General features: G+C 51.8%; 2 protein-coding genes across 15 annotated transcripts in view; one reads left to right on the top strand and one right to left on the bottom strand.

Annotated features, from left to right (window-relative positions):
* The window catches only part of Phldb1 (pleckstrin homology like domain family B member 1), a 46,873-nt gene extending 44,218 nt beyond the window's left edge, over window positions 1-2,655 (top strand). For 10 of the 14 annotated variants that reach the window (XM_051197260.1, XM_051197265.1, XM_051197264.1 and 7 more), the window contains 3 exons: window positions 167-252; window positions 415-447; window positions 1,277-2,655. In XM_051197260.1, the coding sequence (XP_051053217.1) occupies window positions 167-252; window positions 415-447; window positions 1,277-1,417 (260 nt within the window). In that variant the 3' untranslated portion in view covers window positions 1,418-2,655. The remainder of the gene's footprint in view (window positions 1-166; window positions 253-414; window positions 448-1,276) is intronic. The other 4 variants (XM_051197274.1, XM_051197273.1, XM_051197271.1 and 1 more) reach the window with 1 other exon arrangement.
* Window positions 2,656-2,911: 256 nt separating this feature from the next.
* Window positions 2,912-14,824, bottom strand: Treh (trehalase). Its single transcript, XM_051197287.1, has 15 exons — window positions 14,685-14,824; window positions 7,574-7,674; window positions 7,302-7,446; window positions 7,134-7,221; window positions 6,134-6,234; window positions 5,913-6,005; window positions 5,716-5,832; window positions 5,483-5,605; window positions 5,195-5,244; window positions 4,875-5,069; window positions 4,192-4,409; window positions 3,849-3,960; window positions 3,562-3,674; window positions 3,262-3,315; window positions 2,912-3,053 (listed from the first exon to the last, which is right to left on the bottom strand). Exons 1-15 carry the CDS (start codon window positions 14,771-14,773, stop codon window positions 2,913-2,915), a joined length of 1,740 nt encoding a protein of 579 aa, XP_051053244.1. The 5' UTR covers window positions 14,774-14,824; the 3' UTR covers window position 2,912.
* Window positions 14,825-15,999: the final 1,175 nt, after the last annotated feature.

Below are 15,999 nucleotides of genomic sequence, written 5' to 3'. Positions count from 1 at the left end.
TCACACCTCAGCAGAGTTCTGGTTTACATTACCCATGTCTTAAGGTTCCGTATTTTGGACTCGGTTTGGAGTTGTAGAAGCCAAGACTGAATGCCATTCCCCAGCTGAGGAAGTGAGCCCAGACTCCACACTCTGTCCACTCAATCCAGCCCTCATTCCTTTGCAGACAAACATGAAACAAAGCTGAAGGGGGTCATCTACTTCCAGGCCATCGAGGAAGTGTACTATGACCATCTGCGCAGCGCAGCCAAGGTGAGACAGCGAGGACCAGAGCCAGACTGCAGGGATGGCCACCAGGAAGGGTGTTGCAGTGGTGTTCTGGGCACAAGGCCTTGCCTGTCCTCTGCCCAGGCTCCGCTTCACCCTCACTCTCTTTACCAGTCTTCTCTTCCTTTCTTCCTCTCCTCCTCCCAGAAAAGGTTTTTCCACTTCACTATGGTGACTGAGGTACCCTGCCAATGCCTGTGACTAGAACTGCTCATATTAACAGCTCCTGTGTCCAGGGCCCCTGACCCCTGACTTCCTTTTCCATTCCTCTAACTTGCTCCAGGCCAGAGAGAGGAGGAAGCAAGGAGCTCCTGTGCCTTGAAGCCCGCTTGTTGCCTTCCTCTCTGGCCTTAGTGTAGCCCTGAGGGCGTGGGCGTGCAGCCAGGAGGGATGGAGGGGTAGGTGGGAGGCGTGCAGCACTAGATTGGAGATGAAGGATTGTTAAAGGGATTGTCACAGGCTGAGCTAGTTAGCCGCATGCAAGTTGCTCTGTCTCTTGCCAGCCCTCAGACCCCACCTAACCTTTACCTCTGCTCACCTGGGATCTGGATCAGCCTCCTACTTACAACCTTTTCCTGCCGATTTTTGGCTTAGAAAAGAATCGGGTTCTCACAGATTCTCTTGTAATAATTTTGGAACTGAGGTATGCACCCCTGTTGGGGTTGTAAGAGTTTAGTGAGCCTAATACTGCCATGTGTTAGGACAAAAAAACCTGTGGACCCCTGGGGACTAGGCTTTGGCCTTAGGCCAGATGGTGATGCACACCTTTAATCCCAGCACTTGGGAGGCAGGGACAGGTAGGTTTCTCTGAGTCTAAGGCCAGACTGGTCTCCAGAATGAGTTCCAGGACAGCCAGGGCTACACACAAACCCTGTCTTGAAACCTTTCCCAAGATGAAATCTTAAATCTGGGGCTTCCTGGGACTTTGAGGAGAAAGGCAGACAAGAGGCAGGTGAACAAGCTCAGGACATGGAGCTCCACCTTAGCACTTCCTGTCTTGCCTTGGCAGAGTCCGAATCCAGCCCTCACCTTCTGCGTGAAGACCCATGACCGGCTATACTACATGGTGGCCCCATCTGCAGAGGCCATGCGCATCTGGATGGATGTCATTGTCACAGGAGCTGAGGGCTACACTCAGTTCATGAACTAACTACTACGCACCTCCTGGGTCCCCAGGTCAGCCCCAGGATCTATGCCCTGCCACTTGCTGCTTAGCTTGTCCCTGGAGACAGCAGCACACTGGGCACTGGGCCACAAAGGATGCGGATGTAGTCGAGTACCCCCAGGGCTTTTGTGCAAGAAGGCAAATTGTTTTATGAAGAGTTAGGTGCTTGAGGGTTGGGCTTGGGTCCCTAAGGGGCGAGCAGAGAGGAAAGGGAGAGGCTTTGTTGCCTCTTGGGAGCCCAGAAGCTCAGGGTTCCCTACTGGGTCTGGCAGGCCTGAAGAGGTGCCCCAGAGCTGGGCTCTCAACTCTGTCCTGGCACCTGCTCACCCCAGCTTGTTTTCTCTTTGTAAAGGACAAATTATGGTACCAGAATCTGCCAAAGATCCCCTTTTCATCTTACCCCCTGTGCAGGGGCCTGGGGGCTACTGAGCAGAGCCATGTATAGAGTTGGGGAACAGCTCAGGTCTGTACTTGCCAAGCCCGCTCTGCCTCCTCATTCTCCCATATCCTTACTCTTCACTACTTTACCCAAGGACCAGAGACCTCAAGTGTCATCCTTGAGGTCCAGCCCCATCTTCCTGTTGCAAACCCATCACCATGGTCTCCATGGTGACTGCTTCATCACCATGGTTACACACTAATTGCCATGGCCACTCTGTGGCTCAGCCCACTGCTTCAGCTATGGGCCAAGTGAAGGTACGTGCCATCGTCTCTCCAACCCAGGCCTGGGGGCATGTCACCTGGCAGGAGGAAGTACCACCTTCCCGGCCGGGGAAGTGTCTCCAGCCCCCAGTCCAGCCCTCTCCCTTCCACTGTGCCTTGCTTAGAGCCAGAAGGGACGGTGTTTGGGGGTCCAAGTCCGCAGGAGCCGCAGCAGCATTGAAGGGAGAGGAAGCTAAGAGTCTGTCCTCCCTTTCTGACAGGACAGGTTCCCAGTAAGGAAGGCGGGTAGCTCAGGGCACCCAGAAGGACGCCTGAGCTGTGGGTGAGGAGGGTGGACACAGAGGCCCTGAGCTGCGGTGCTCTGCCTTCGGTTTCCCAAGGGTGACAGAGAGTGGAGGGTCAAGTCTCCAGCTGGCTGGCTTCAGCCTTTGCGCCTTAACACTAAGCCACCTTCCCTGTCTTCCCCAGCACTGGACCCTGGGTTGCTGGGCCTGGCTGGGTGTTTTGCAGTATTTGTAAACACTTCAGCAGAACAATAATAAAAGCATTTTGACTATGTACATGTGGTGGAAATCCAGGTTGTATGTGGCACCAGTTAGGGTACTTCAGCCATTTGGATCCCGTTTTCCCAAGAGTAGGGCTTTCCACCCTAGTGAAGGTTACAGGAGGAAATCCAGTTCCCAGTCTTGACCTCCTGGTCCCTTCCTGCCCCAGGGCACCATGAACAGGACAGCTGGGAGGTGGGAGCTTGAGGCAGGAGGAGGAAGGGGTGGAGCCAGAGGAGGAAGCGCACGTGAGGCCTTTTCTATCCTTGCAGTCACTGTAGCAGAAGGCTGATAAGAAGCACAGCCACTAGGCAGTGGAGTCCTGGGGAAGCTAACTGGGACCCTGAAGTCAGCTGGTCACCATAGCGATCCAGAAGCATCAGGGCCAGTCCGTTGGTCCAACCAAATCCTTCCTGGAGAGAGGCCAGATCCCTGAGGACCCCAAGCCCTGTTTGGGGATCCCCTGGCCCCAGGAGCACCAGTGATTACCACTCAGCATCTTCCCTTTTAGGCCCACTTACTGGGCATCTCAGACCTAAGTGGGGCATATTGTTCTGGGGACGGCTGATCCCAGGAGTTGCCTATTACAGTGTGTTGGCCAGCTCACCCTAGCTTGCTCACCTGAACTTCATACTCCCCTCCTCCACCTGGATGTCCACCGTTGCTGATGTCATACTAGGAACAAAAGCATGAGTTGTGGTGGGTACTGCCAGTAAGCCAACCACCCTAGCTATAGGGGCCACAGCCACTGAAGGAACAGATAGATGTACCAGGCTGCTGCTCAGGCTCCTGCAGTATCCAAGAATGGCCACTAGAGGCTGCACTGTACTGGCTGTGCTGTCTCAGGCCTGGCAACGCCTGCCACATGCCCCACTTCAACCATGGAAGATCCCGGATGAAACAGCCCAGCCAGCTGCTCACCTTCTCAAACATTGCTGACGTTTGGGAGTAGACTTTGAAGTTGGTTCTGATCCAATTCTGGGCCAGCTGGAAAGCCACCTCCTGAGTCCGAGGGGAAGCTGACTTGGCCAAACCTAAGACCCCACCCCAGATAAGGTCTGAATATTCAGAGACCCCATCCTGGATAGAACAGAAGCCTGGGCCCTTCCCCAAGGCAGGAAGGGGGTCAGGTCTTCAGATCTCGTTTCTGGACCTGGACTGGAGGGAAGGAGAGGCGGGCTGGGTCTATCAGCCGCCTGCTTTCCTACCTCTGATGACCAGGTCCTGCAGGGGGGCCCAGGCATTGGGCAAGTCCCATTGCTGGCCTGTGTTTCGAAGAGAGGTTGGGATCCCATACTGGTAGGTCAAGATGTGGTTGTCCTAGAAGGTTCCGGACATTGGTGTGACTGTGGGTGGCGGCTGAAGCCAGAGCCAAGGACACTGGGCCCTCAGGGAAGGCAGATCTGCCCCTCCTGACCCTTCACTTCCTGCCCAGGGCCGCTCCTCTGCTCCCAGGGACCTCAGCAAGACTTGCAGGCTAAGACAAGCTCTGCCAGCAGGGAAGGGAGGGCCCTGCCTCCTGGACGCCAGCCCCACCCACTGTCCTCTCACCTCCAAGTATTTCAGAGCCTTGTCAATGATGCTGGGGTCTGAGAAGCAGCCAGCCCAGAGCGGGGCGAGGTTGGAGGGATAAAACTCCAGGTTCTTCCTCCCTTTTTCCAAGTCATAGTCGAACCAGGCTCCCTTCTGCTCGTCCCACAGGACGGCCTCCATGGCAGCCAAGCGCTGGGACCTCAAGTTTCTGTACTTTGTGGCTTCGGTGTCATTCCCTGTGTGGCATTGCCTTTAGTTTTTACCAGGAAGGACACTGGGCACTGCCCTTGCGTCCCTGGCTTTAGAGATCTTTGATTTTCCCTTTCCATGTGTGCTGCCCACACAGGCTAAGAATCCTAAGGACAAGGACCATGATTCCCCAGGGCCCTCTAGAATCCATGGCTCCTTGAACTAATGACTCTACCCAGCTCACAGGGACTTGCGGGCCTGTCTCCTGAGTTCATCTTTCTGACCCTTGCTCAGAGGGAGCTAAGGAAAGCTTTGGGGGATGGACAGAGAGCTGATAGATGCTCCAGAGTGTCCCCTCACAGGCCCTAGAGTCCTCATGGAACACAAGGGGCAGTGGTATGAAGATAAGGGTGGACTCATTTTCTTTGTTAGAGTCAATGCCTCTAACAAAGTGAAGACTTGAGCTAGCTGGGGAGCCCGCCCTGGACGGTCTTCTCTCACGGGGCACTCACCTAATCTAGAGTAGAAGTTACTCATCAACCCTTCTGCTTGGCACAGGAAAGCGTTCAGGTCAACAGGCACCATTTTGCTGGTTCGGATGCTGCTAAGCAAATCAGGCTTTGGGCCTCCGACAAGCCAGCGTGACGAGAAGTCCCAACCAGACTCAGCCCCAGCCTTGAGCTCAGTCCACAGAGCCTCTCGGTCCCCTGTATGGACAGAACAGCAGCCACGGACCAGAACTGACTAGAGGGGCAAGCCGCCACAGATCAAACCCAGAAATGCACAGAGGCTCAGGACCGTCCCATCGGTCCTTCCCCCAGATCCTGCTTACCTTCTGGCACAGTGTTTGCCAAGTCTGCATCCTTGCTGTAGGACTCTGGCCTAGCAAAGGGAAGGACACCAGTGTGACATCAGTAGACACTAAGCCACTCTGCTCAACTGGAAGGCTCAGTCATCTTGCCCCAGCCCCCCATCCTGTCCCTCCATCCCCGACACACACAGCATAAGGGGCCTGAGGCTCTCAGGGTCACACTGATATGTTGTCACCCCCACTCTAGGTCATAGAGACGCTCACATCAGAGTGAGCAGACAAGGGACTAATGGCAGGCCAGTTTCTCACCTGGGTCCCCCATAAGGGACATAGTAACGGTTCAAGTTATAGCTTCGTCCTCCTGAGTTCACAGTGATAGTTCTGTTCACAGTCCAGAAGTCCAATTCGGAGGCTAGAGTTTCAATGTTCTGCCTGGGGTGAGACAAGCAACACCTCAGACCACGTACATAGCCACTGCCCTTGGCCCTGGGGAGTCTCCATCATAGGATGTGCCTGAAGGCCAGCATGGGCAGGGTACCCACTGTAGGAAGCTGACATCCTTGGTGTGAGTTACATATAAATCCATCATGAGAGTCAGGAGTGGGGGTTGGCTCCGTTGCAGGTAATACACGCGTCCACCATTAGGGATGTGACCATAGCTGCCAAGAGGGGCTCTGCTTAGATACTCCCTGGCCCACCACCAAGGCAAGCCCAGCTCCCTGCCTCTGATCTTTCTTACGTCTCCACCAGATCCAGAAAGTTCTGTAGCATGCCCTTCACTGTTGAGACCATCTCAGAGAGAAGCAAACCTTCCATCACCCAGTAGGAGTCCCTGGCAGAAGGAATAGGCACATGTCATCTTTTGCCCTGCACCCCCATGTTACAGGGTGCTGGCCCTGGGTTCCCCATCACAACTGCTGGCCTCTGTGAGCCCCTAGCCTCCCAGACGTGGACACTCACCAGTAGTAGAACTCGACAAAACGCCCTCCGGGCACGATGAAAGGGTGTTTTGAGTAGATCAGGGAGAACCTCTCAGGGTGGCTGAGAACCTCCAGTTTCATCTGGAGTCAAGAAAGAGGGCACAGGGGAGCCTAGCATCAGCCGAGGGTGGGGGCAGGGGGGCTGGTTCCATTGCTCCTTCTGTTTTGCTGTCTTGTCCAGCTTCTAAGAGTCTTAGTGTCCTGCCAGCCTCAGGGGTCCTGGCTCAACTTGGTGGTATGCTGAAGCATGGACCACTCAGCATGGAATCAGATAGGCAGCCACTGGCAGTATCCAGTGTTGTGACCCAGATGAGGCTGAGTGGATGAGGCAAGGCTATAGAAGCCAAAGAAGTGAAGCACTCTTCCAGTCCCCCTTCCAGAATGATGAAACCCATGCTCTTTCCCAGGGGCAGTTGAGGAGATCGGGAGGCAGTGAGGACTGGCATGAGGCCCCTTGGGTCCTTCTTCGACCCGTTCCTGCCAAGTGTAAGTGTGTTAGCAGGGAGCTCAACCAGTCTCAATCATGTCAGCAAACAGCAGAATGGGGAACAGGTGTGGATCTACTGGACTGGCTGGTCCTGGCCAACCTTAGGGCAGACCACCAGGCAGGCAAGAGAAGTCCCTCAGCTGAACGCACACTGGCCACATGCAACCAACATGATTGAGGCTGCTCCTAAACTCAGGAAGGGAGAGAGGCAGAGGACAAGACCCTTTGCCATGCTCCTCCAGGCTACAGAGGGCAGCATTGGGTAGCCTGCAGGTCTCAGGGCTCGTTTGCATGGGTGGCTCCCTGGAAGATGTAAGGGGTTAGGTGCAGATGTCCCCTTTGTGTTTTCTAGGTTTCTATTTAGGGATGAGGGGTGTGGGCTGTGTTCTTAGGAAATATCTGTGCTGTCAGGCACTGTGGGTCAACAGGTGCAGCTCTGTCCCATGCCTGGAGCACTCAGCCAGGCCATGAAGCAGGCCCAGGCCACTGCTACCTTCTTCCCCAGCTTTTTCCAGATCTGGTGCAGTTGCTCCGCCCAGGCACGCAGCTTGGCATCTGAGATCTTCTGCAGGAACTGAGGGCTAGAAGAGATGACCCCACAAGGTTCGTGGAGGCAGCCCCAAGAAAGGGACCCTGCCCTTTCTTCTATCCAAAGTGTCACCTGTCTTTCCAGTCCTCGGGGACCCAGGGCTCCAGCTCCTGCCCCACAGGCTGGAAGTGCCTCTGAACAAACTCCTGAAGCTGTCCCCTGGGGATGCTGCTATTGTGTGTCAGGGCCAGCTTGCTGAAACTCTGCAGGACTTCATCTGATGAACAGGTGACATCAAGGGATCAGCGCGGTACCCTGAGACATACCTTGACCAGGGAAGCCCATGCTGCTCACACATCTGCCTACTTTGGGAAGAAGGTCAGCAGAAGGCAAGATAATTTTACCTGGAGATGTGGCCAGTGACATATCCACAAACTGCTTGTCGTCTTGGTAGAGCTTAGCCATCTGAATTTGGTGCAAGAGCTCCCCATGGCAGTAAATCTGGCTGCAGACAGTAGGGTAGCAGAGATCAGTAGATGGGGCTGGAGTATGGGACAGACAACAACTTCTTCATGCGGCTCTGGATGTCTTGGAGTTAGATATGTAGACCAGGCTGGCCTCGAACTCAGAGATCTGCCTGCCTCTGCCCCCGAGTGCCAGGATTAAAGCCATGGGTCCCTAAGCCTGACTGTGGAAACACCTTAATAAATCTTTCCCAAGATGCATGTGGTGACACATGTCTTAAATCCCAGAACTCGGGAGGCAGAAGCAGGCAGATCTCTGAGTTCCAGGCCAGCCTGGTCTACAGAGAGTTCCAGAACAGCCAAGCTCCCGAGAGAAACCCTGTGAGAAAGGAGGAGGCACTACCCCTCAAAACTTTCTATGATACAATCATTTGTTCCAGGATACACAGCTTGGAATTTCAGGAGGTGCCTATTTCATCTATGGGCAAGGAACTTCCTTTCCCCAGGGTCATCTCTAGACATCCCTGGAGAAGTTTAGTCCTATGAACAATTTCTATGACCCACAAAAGTTTACTGGGCTTAGAGGTGTTCACAGGGTTCCTCTGGAAGGCCATATCCTATGCTGATAAGTAAGTGGTTTGGGAGAAGGTAAGAACAGTTACTGGTATGGTCTGTGCTGTTGGCCTCATGATAATAGCAAAATCAAATGATAAAAGTCCATATAGCTGGGCAGTGGTGGTACACACCTTTGATCCCAGCACACAGGAGGCAGAGGCAGGCAGATCTCTGTGAGTTCGAGGCCAGCCTGGTCTATAAAAGCTAGTTCCAGGACAGCCTCCAAAGCCTCTTTAAAAAAAAAAAAAAAAAAAAAAAAAGGCCCTATAGCTAAAAGGAAGACACTAGCCATCAGTCTCTGGTCTCACACACATCTACATGCAGAGAGGTATGTAAACACACACACACACACAATTTTTTCTTCCTTTCTTTCTTTCTTCCTTTTAAATCTTTTCTTTTTTGCTTTTTCCAGACAGGGTTTCTCTGTGTAACAAACCTGGCTGTCCTGAAACTCACTTTGTAAGACCAGGCTGGCCTCAAACTCACAGAGATCCACCACCAGCCTTTGCCTCCCTAGTGCTGGGACTAAAGCTATGTACCACCACTGCCCAGCTATAATTTTTCTTTTAAAAAGTCTTTACAGGTAGTTTTTAATGATTCGTGGCTGGCAGATGGGCAGTGACAAACTGAACTATTTTTTTTTTTAATATGGAAAACATTTAATTCAAACTGAACTATTAAATCCCTTTCCAGTAATCACTGTAGATATTAAAGGGGGTCATGAAAGCAGCTGTTCAGACTTGTATGCAAATGAAAATGCTCAAAACTACAAAGGGCTGCTTTGGGGCAGAAAGTAAGTGCTGTGCCAGCACAGAACGCTAGGGTATGTTTCTTGTCACTATTTGTGGTGGCTTACACCTGCAAAGCCAGCACTGAGGCAGGAGGACAGATGAAAGTCTGAGGTCCCCCCCCCCAGGTTACAGAGTGACACTGGAAAGGAAGGGAAGGAGGGAGGGAGAGGGGCGGAGGGGCTGGAGAGATGGATCAGCAGTTACAAGCACGTTCTGGTGATGCTGAGGTCTTGAATTCACTTCCCAGTGTCCTTTGCAGGCAGCTCACAGCCTCTGGTAACCCAGGGGATCTGATGGCCTCTTCTGACTTCTAAGGGCACTGCACTCACATTCACATATACATAGAATTCTTCAGTTAAAAAAAGAGAAGAAGAAAGGGAGAGGTGTGGGGAAGGATACAAACCCCAGAGGCCACCAGCGGGACAAGTGATAGCACATCAAATGGACATCCTGGGAATTGCACCCGAGTTCTCTGGCTTAACTAAAGAGCCTCCTCTCTAGTTTCTTGTTATTGTCTGTGCTTAGTTTTGAAACAGGTCTCACTATGCAAACTAGGCTGGCCTTGAACTCACAAAGACCCACCTGCCTCTGCCTTTTTGTTTTTTATGAGATGGGTTGTTACAGTGCAGCTCAGGCTGGCCTCAAATTCTAGATCCTCTTGCCTGAGCCTCCTGGGTGCGGAGATTTACAAATGTGTGCCACCAAGCTCGCTCAGCCTGGACTTAATGAGAAGTATCAATTAGTATTAATTAGAGCAAGCAGATCTCTCCCAGGAGGGGGCAGAGGTTGAAAAAGTAAAGAGGAGGATAAGGTCAAGTCCATGAATAATGCTAGATAATGCCAGGGTCCAACCCTGGGGATGGGCAGTAGTGCACTGCCCCAACAGGACCTCGTGCTTATTTAATGAATATTGATGACGGAGACTTACTCCCAGAGCAGAAGACACACCCGTTGGGACACTAGGAAGGGATAGAAGGGATAGCTACTCTTTTTTGTTGTTGCTGCTGTTTTTGGCTTTTTGTTTTTTGAGATAGGGTTTCTCTGTGGCTTTGGAAGCTGTCCCCACTGTTTAGGGCGAAGTCTAATAATAAGACTACCCTGGTTTCAGATGCTGGTTATAAATTTGAGGGCCCTCAGGCTGCTGATAGTTTGAAGCAACTAGTTACAAACTGCTGTCCCGTGGGGATTTTACATGAAGGCTGATGGTCACAGCTTCATTTCCTGCTTGGGGACAACCGCACTGGCCCCTGGCACTCGTAGCCCAGTCCTGCTGCTGGGACCATGGCATCAGGTAAGAGTGAGCAAGCTCAGGTGACAAGAAGACAACAGCTGTACTGTTCCCTTCCCCCACAAGAAGGACTGGCTCGTCAGGATGCTGAGTCCTCAGTTCCTATACTCCAAGTCACCCAGAAAAGCTAACAGACCGTCCCTCAGAGCTCCTGGAACCTGAGTGTGAGCACACGCGTGTGAAGGTGTGCCTGTTCTAATTCCTTCTTCATTCCGGGTCTTATGCATCCTGGAGTGGCCGTAGGGTAGATATGGAATCAAGGGTGACCTTGATCTTCTGATCCTCCTGCCTCCACTTCCGGAGTTATGGGATTATAGGAATGGACCAGCCTGCCCCGTTTGTTCAGTGCTAGAGATTAACTTCCTGCATGATAGACAGGCGTTCTACCAACTGTGCTGTGCCCTCAAACCTTGAAGGGGAATATAATTATCTTTCCATTATCTTTCTGCCTGACCACTAAGAACCAAGCCATTAGCCCCTGCTGAAGAGTTTGTGAAAACCAAACTCAACGGCAAAGAGTCTTCAATTCAGCCCATGGAGTTGATTTTTTATTTCCTTGAATCAAAACAGCATGTTCCATGTTCACCTTGGAATAGACTTTCATAAAACAGTGGGTCCATTGAGGGAGTCCAGAGGGCACAGACCTGCCTCTGATAGCATCATTCTAACATTTCCCAGGATGCCATAGTCTTTCAGGTGTTCGCAATATCTCATTCCCTTTAGTTTTAGGGGAAATATCAACTAATATCTGATAGTAAGCTCCTAATTACCTCACCAGCTAGAAATTCTCCAGTCCAAAGTATCAGCAATTGTGCTGGGAAGGTGTCAAAGGCCGCCATGCCAAGATCCGATCTTTGCCCCACAGGAGGTGAACAATCCCTTTGGAAGTGGTGGTGCAAGCCTATAATCCCATTCTCAACTGGGTGAGGCAGGAGGATTGAGAGTAGGAAATCAGTCTGGGCAACACAGTGAGAGTCAATGAGCCATCTCACCAGCCCTAGTTTAGTTTTTGAGACAGAGTCTCATGTAGCCTAAGGTGGCCTCCCACTTGAGATATTGCTAAGGATGATGTTCAGGCTGATTTTGGATTTGTAATTCTCCTGCCTCCACCTCTAGAGTACTGGGATTAGAGGTAGGTGTCACCCTGCTTTGCTTGAACAGTGTTGGGATCAAACCAGAACTTCACTCATGCTAGGGCAGGCTCTTCACCAGCTAAGCTACATCCCATGTCCTGCTTATGTATTTATAGTCTTATTTTTTAAAGATTTTTTTAAAGCCAGGCAGTGGTGGCACACACTTTTAATCGCAGAACAAGAGAGGCAGAGACAGGCGAATCTCTGTGAGTTCCAGGTCAATGTGATCTACAGAACAAGTTCCAGGACAGCCAGCGCTACACAGAGAAACCTGTCTCAAAAAATTAAAAAAAAAAATATGCACATACACATGGCAGTGGGTACCCAAGGCATCAGAGAGGGCATTGGATCACGTGGAGATGGAGTTACAGGCAGGTGTGAGCTGCCAGGTGTGGGTGCTGGGAACTGGACTCCAACCCTCTGGATTGGTGTTAAACGCTAAGCTATCTCTCTAGACCCTGCTTTTTCTTATCGGTGTCCTTTGCCTCATGTACCAGAGAGTCAGTTCCCTGGGAATTGATTCCATCATCTCAAAATTCTACCACTAACTTACCATAACACAACTATTCTGTTCGCTTGTTTTCTGGTTTGTTTGCTTGTGAGACAGTTCTCTCTTTGTAACTTTGGCTATTCTGGAACACACTATGTAGACCAGGCTGACCTGGAACTCACAGAGACCCACCTGCCTGTCCCTCTTGAGTAGTGGAATTAAAGGTGTGCACCATAATTGGCACAATTATTCTTCAGTTCCAAAGGGAGCCTGTGGTCACCCAAGAATGAAAACTTCCTCATCTCTGACTCATATTTTACGTATGAGTACTCTTCATGTACTATTATAGATGGTTGTGAGCCACCATGTGGTTGCTGGGAATTGAACTCAGGACCTCTGGAAGGGCAGTCAGTGCTCTTAATGGCTGAGCCATCTCTCCAGACCATCACCTGACCATTTGCCCTTCCTTTTTCCAAACAGTCCCCTAAGGAGTTGGTGCCATTCTCCTAAACCATACACCAACACCAACTGAAATCTGTTCTGGGGTGGGCCATCTAGAGATCAGATTCCACACACTTTAAGGGGACGGCCCTTCTTTTATGAAGGGGGTAGCCATAGGCTTAGGGGTCCTCATGCCACCTGCACTTCTGGCCAACTGTGCATAAATGTGGAGCTTCCATGGCCCCCTCAGATTCCATTACTTATAATCCAGGAAAGTGCTATGTCTGTGATCATAGTTTGCTTTTGTTTTAGTTTTTTGTGACAGGGTTTCTCTGTGTAGTCCTGGATGTCCTGGAACTCACTATGTAGACCAGGCTGGCCTCAAACTCAGATTCCTGAGTGCTGGGGTTAAAGGTGTGCACCACCATCACCCACCTGATTATTCCTGAAAATCAGGATGAGCCAAACAAAGACACACAGGAAAGTTCGGGGAGATGCCTGACTCCTGTGACGTTCATGATGCTTCCTCTGCTCTCCCAACTCACTGGTGTGTCTCCAACCAGTCTCACCAGAGTCTGGGATTCAGAGTCTGGGTCAGTGTCTCATTACAAAGAGCACAAGTAACTGAATCACTGGTCATGTGATTGAATGCTATCAGGAACCTTCCTCTTCCTAAAACTCAAACGATATCCTGTGACCCAAAGGTCCAAGTCTCTAAACATATTCTTGTGTTTCTGGAGTGGCTGTCCCCATCCAGAGTCATCCTAGAAGCATGAACTGCCTGGGCACATGCCACAAGTCACCTTATTTTCATAAGTCGTGAAGGCCAACGATAAGCAACAAAGACAGTCTTATCATGTGAGAAATTGCAAGAGCTTAGAGATAGCCTGCCAGGAAGCCAAGAGGAAGACCCTTCAGACCGTTCATCACACAGCAGAAAAGCTCTGACTGCGCAAGAGGCTGAGTCCCCACCTGCGCATCACCAAGTCCCCAAGCCACCGGAGAGAACAGGGCTAAGACACCAGAATGTGCTGCAGGGTGAGTGTTTACCTGGGACTTGGAGCACACTGGCTGTCTTAGACTAATGCTGTGATTTATGGTGGGGGCAACAGGCAACACAATACCAGTCTAACCTTTGAAGACCTGGAGAGGTCACTGTGAGAGACCCCAAAAGACACTCAACAGGGAGTCAGGGAGCCTCCTGGTTGGCAGCCCTTCCTGTGCACGTGCCCTGGGAGACGACAGTTGCAAGGTTGAGTTCCTCCTCTCCTGGACTCTGCCCTATCCTTCAATGGCTCCCATCCACAAGCACACAAGACTGTCCCAGCAGAGCACTGACATGCCAGGGACAGGCAGCAGGCACTCATGCTACACATTCTGCAAACAGCCTGACTTCCTTCCCTTCTGTACTCCATAACTGGTCATCAACAAGTCTCAACTCGTCTTTAAAACGCATCCCTTATAGACTCTGCCGCACCCAGTCCTGCCACCAGAACATGAACACTGGTCTCCTTTGCCCTAGAGCCATCTCCACCTCATGGCCTAATCGTACTTCTGTCCTGGCCACCCGAGACTGTGTGACCATTGAAAGACACCTAGGAGCCTTTGACTGCAGACTCTTTGCCTTCTGCTCATGGCTCCTCCCACAGTTCTGTTTGTTCTTTGCCTCCTCTGAGCCCCGCTCCTTGTAACACCCTCTCTTTATTCCTTGCTTAGCTCCCTGCTTCTCTTGGATTTTCTCCCTCCCTAGGCTCCGTTTTTACCCTTCTTGCAAGAGCTGGTGATGTGGGAGTGGCGTGAGAGTTTCTCCAGTCCGTGTGGAAGAGGGAATGGCAGCTCCATGTCCAGGAGGCAGGATGCCACCTCATCTTTGTATTTGCTGGGAGATGCTTGGGGCCAGGAGAAAGGTTTGACTTGCCCTGGAGCACAGAGAGCAGCAAGCAGGGTAGGCTGAACCTCACAGGTTCTGAACAGGCCCCTCACACCAGGCTAGGAAAGTTTGCTCGAACCATGGAAGGAATAGCCCTGCTCAGTCTAAGGAGTAAGCTTGGATGGTGAGCTCTGGCCAGTAGCAAAGGCAGGCAGGCTGTGGTCACTGCTCTGGGGTCACATACAGACAGGCTGCTTCAAAGTCTCAGCTTGTCCCAACGCAATTGGTTTGGTGTCTGGCACAGGACCTATCCCACAAACCCAGCTTCCTTTCCCTCTGAGAGGCTGGTCCTCAGAGGGTGAGCTCACACCCCAGCCTTCCACCCCTGCCTTCCTTCCTACACTCAGCTTCCCCAACTCCTACCTCTCACAGGGGGGTGGTAGGGCTTCCTGGGACCCCAGTCCCAGCCCCAACAGAAGCAGCACGTGCAGCTCCCAGGTCATCCTGGGCATGGTGGCTGTGGCTGGAACCGAATGAGCAGGCCCTGGCACCTCTGGCTTGCTGATCACAGCCTGCTTCACCTGCCTACCCAGGTAGGCAAAGTCCAGGCCCTGAGGTGTGGCCATGGAGGTGGGATATGTGCTTCACTGTTGCGTGGGTTATCACTTCTGCTCTTCAGTCACAGTGGCCACTACCCCAGCAGCCACCAAATGTTTGTTTCTTCCGTTTCTCAATCCCAGCTGACGACGTCACAAGTGCAGGGACTTTCATCAGAGTCATATGGGTGGGCGCCCAGAAGCCAGGGCCACAGCTGAGGACACCCATGTATGAGTTAGACACCAAGTCTGCGTGTGGCTCCCAAGTCGCTAACATCAGAAGGGACCACTTATTTTAACATTTTAAATAGAATGGCTCTAGTCTTCTCCAATGTGATGTCCAATCCAGACCCTCACTGTTATCAACAGGGTTTACTGTGGGGACGCAGAACAGCCTTTTGGAAGATGGGTCAGGAAGGCCCACCACAGGATGATATCTGCAGTGAGTTTTGAGGAATCCAGTCAGGATGCTCTTCCTCCATATGGGGCATCCAGAGACTTGGCATCAGTGCAGGGGAGGTGGTGTGACAGGCTGAAGGGACATGTTGGCACCAGTGAGTGAAAAGGTTTTGCCAAGACACAGAGGCCTTCCATTCTCCAAAGAGAACCAATGGTAGCTATGGGCTGAAGCAGCAGGGTTAGGCTTTTAGAAGCTCATGCCTCCCCACGGTGGCAAATGGGGGGTGAGGAGGGGAGAGGTGTGTTGGGCAGCAACACAGAGCCCTTGGAAGGCTGCTCTAAGGATACAACAACATAAGCCATCCAGACCTTAAGTGGGGGTGGGGAGAGGCGCAGGGAGGAGGGAGGGGGTTACAGGAGGAGTTTATTGGCTGTCACTTCTGAGCTCTGTGGCTGGCATGTCCTTTCCTGCAGGGCTGAGGCTGGCAGCCATCTGAGTAGTGTTTGTCACTGCTAAAAGAAAACCCAGACAAATTACATTGAGTAGTGTTTACTTGAGCAAAGGAGGGATTCAGGAACCAGGTGGCACCTTGAGGCCGTGAAGGGTTAGAGAGCTTTAGTACTATACCTGCAAGTAAAAGGAAGTGACGTCAGAGACAGCCCTTACCACTGGACTTTTGCCTTCTGTGGACTGGGAGCACTTCTCAGCCTGTGATTGGTTGACAGCTCGGCAGCTGTGTTTG

The sequence above is a fragment of the Phodopus roborovskii genome, unplaced genomic scaffold, assembly GCF_943737965.1.
Source record: "Phodopus roborovskii unplaced genomic scaffold, PHOROB, whole genome shotgun sequence".
NCBI lineage: Eukaryota > Metazoa > Chordata > Mammalia > Rodentia > Cricetidae > Phodopus > Phodopus roborovskii.
The sequence above is the reverse complement of the archived record's forward strand: the minus strand, read 5'-3'. Positions and strand labels throughout refer to the sequence as shown.

Coding starts and splice junctions, on each gene's coding strand:
- Treh (XM_051197287.1), bottom strand. CDS start 14,773: ATGCCCAGGATGACCTGGGAGCTGCACGTGCTGCTTCTGTTGGGGCTG. Junction 5,606..5,715: donor AAGGATGTCAGCTTCCTACA/GTGGGTACCCTG, acceptor GTCTCACCCCAG/GCAGAACATTGAAACTCTAG. Junction 3,961..4,191: donor AGGCTCTGAAATACTTGGAG/GTGAGAGGACAG, acceptor GGAACCTTCTAG/GACAACCACATCTTGACCTA.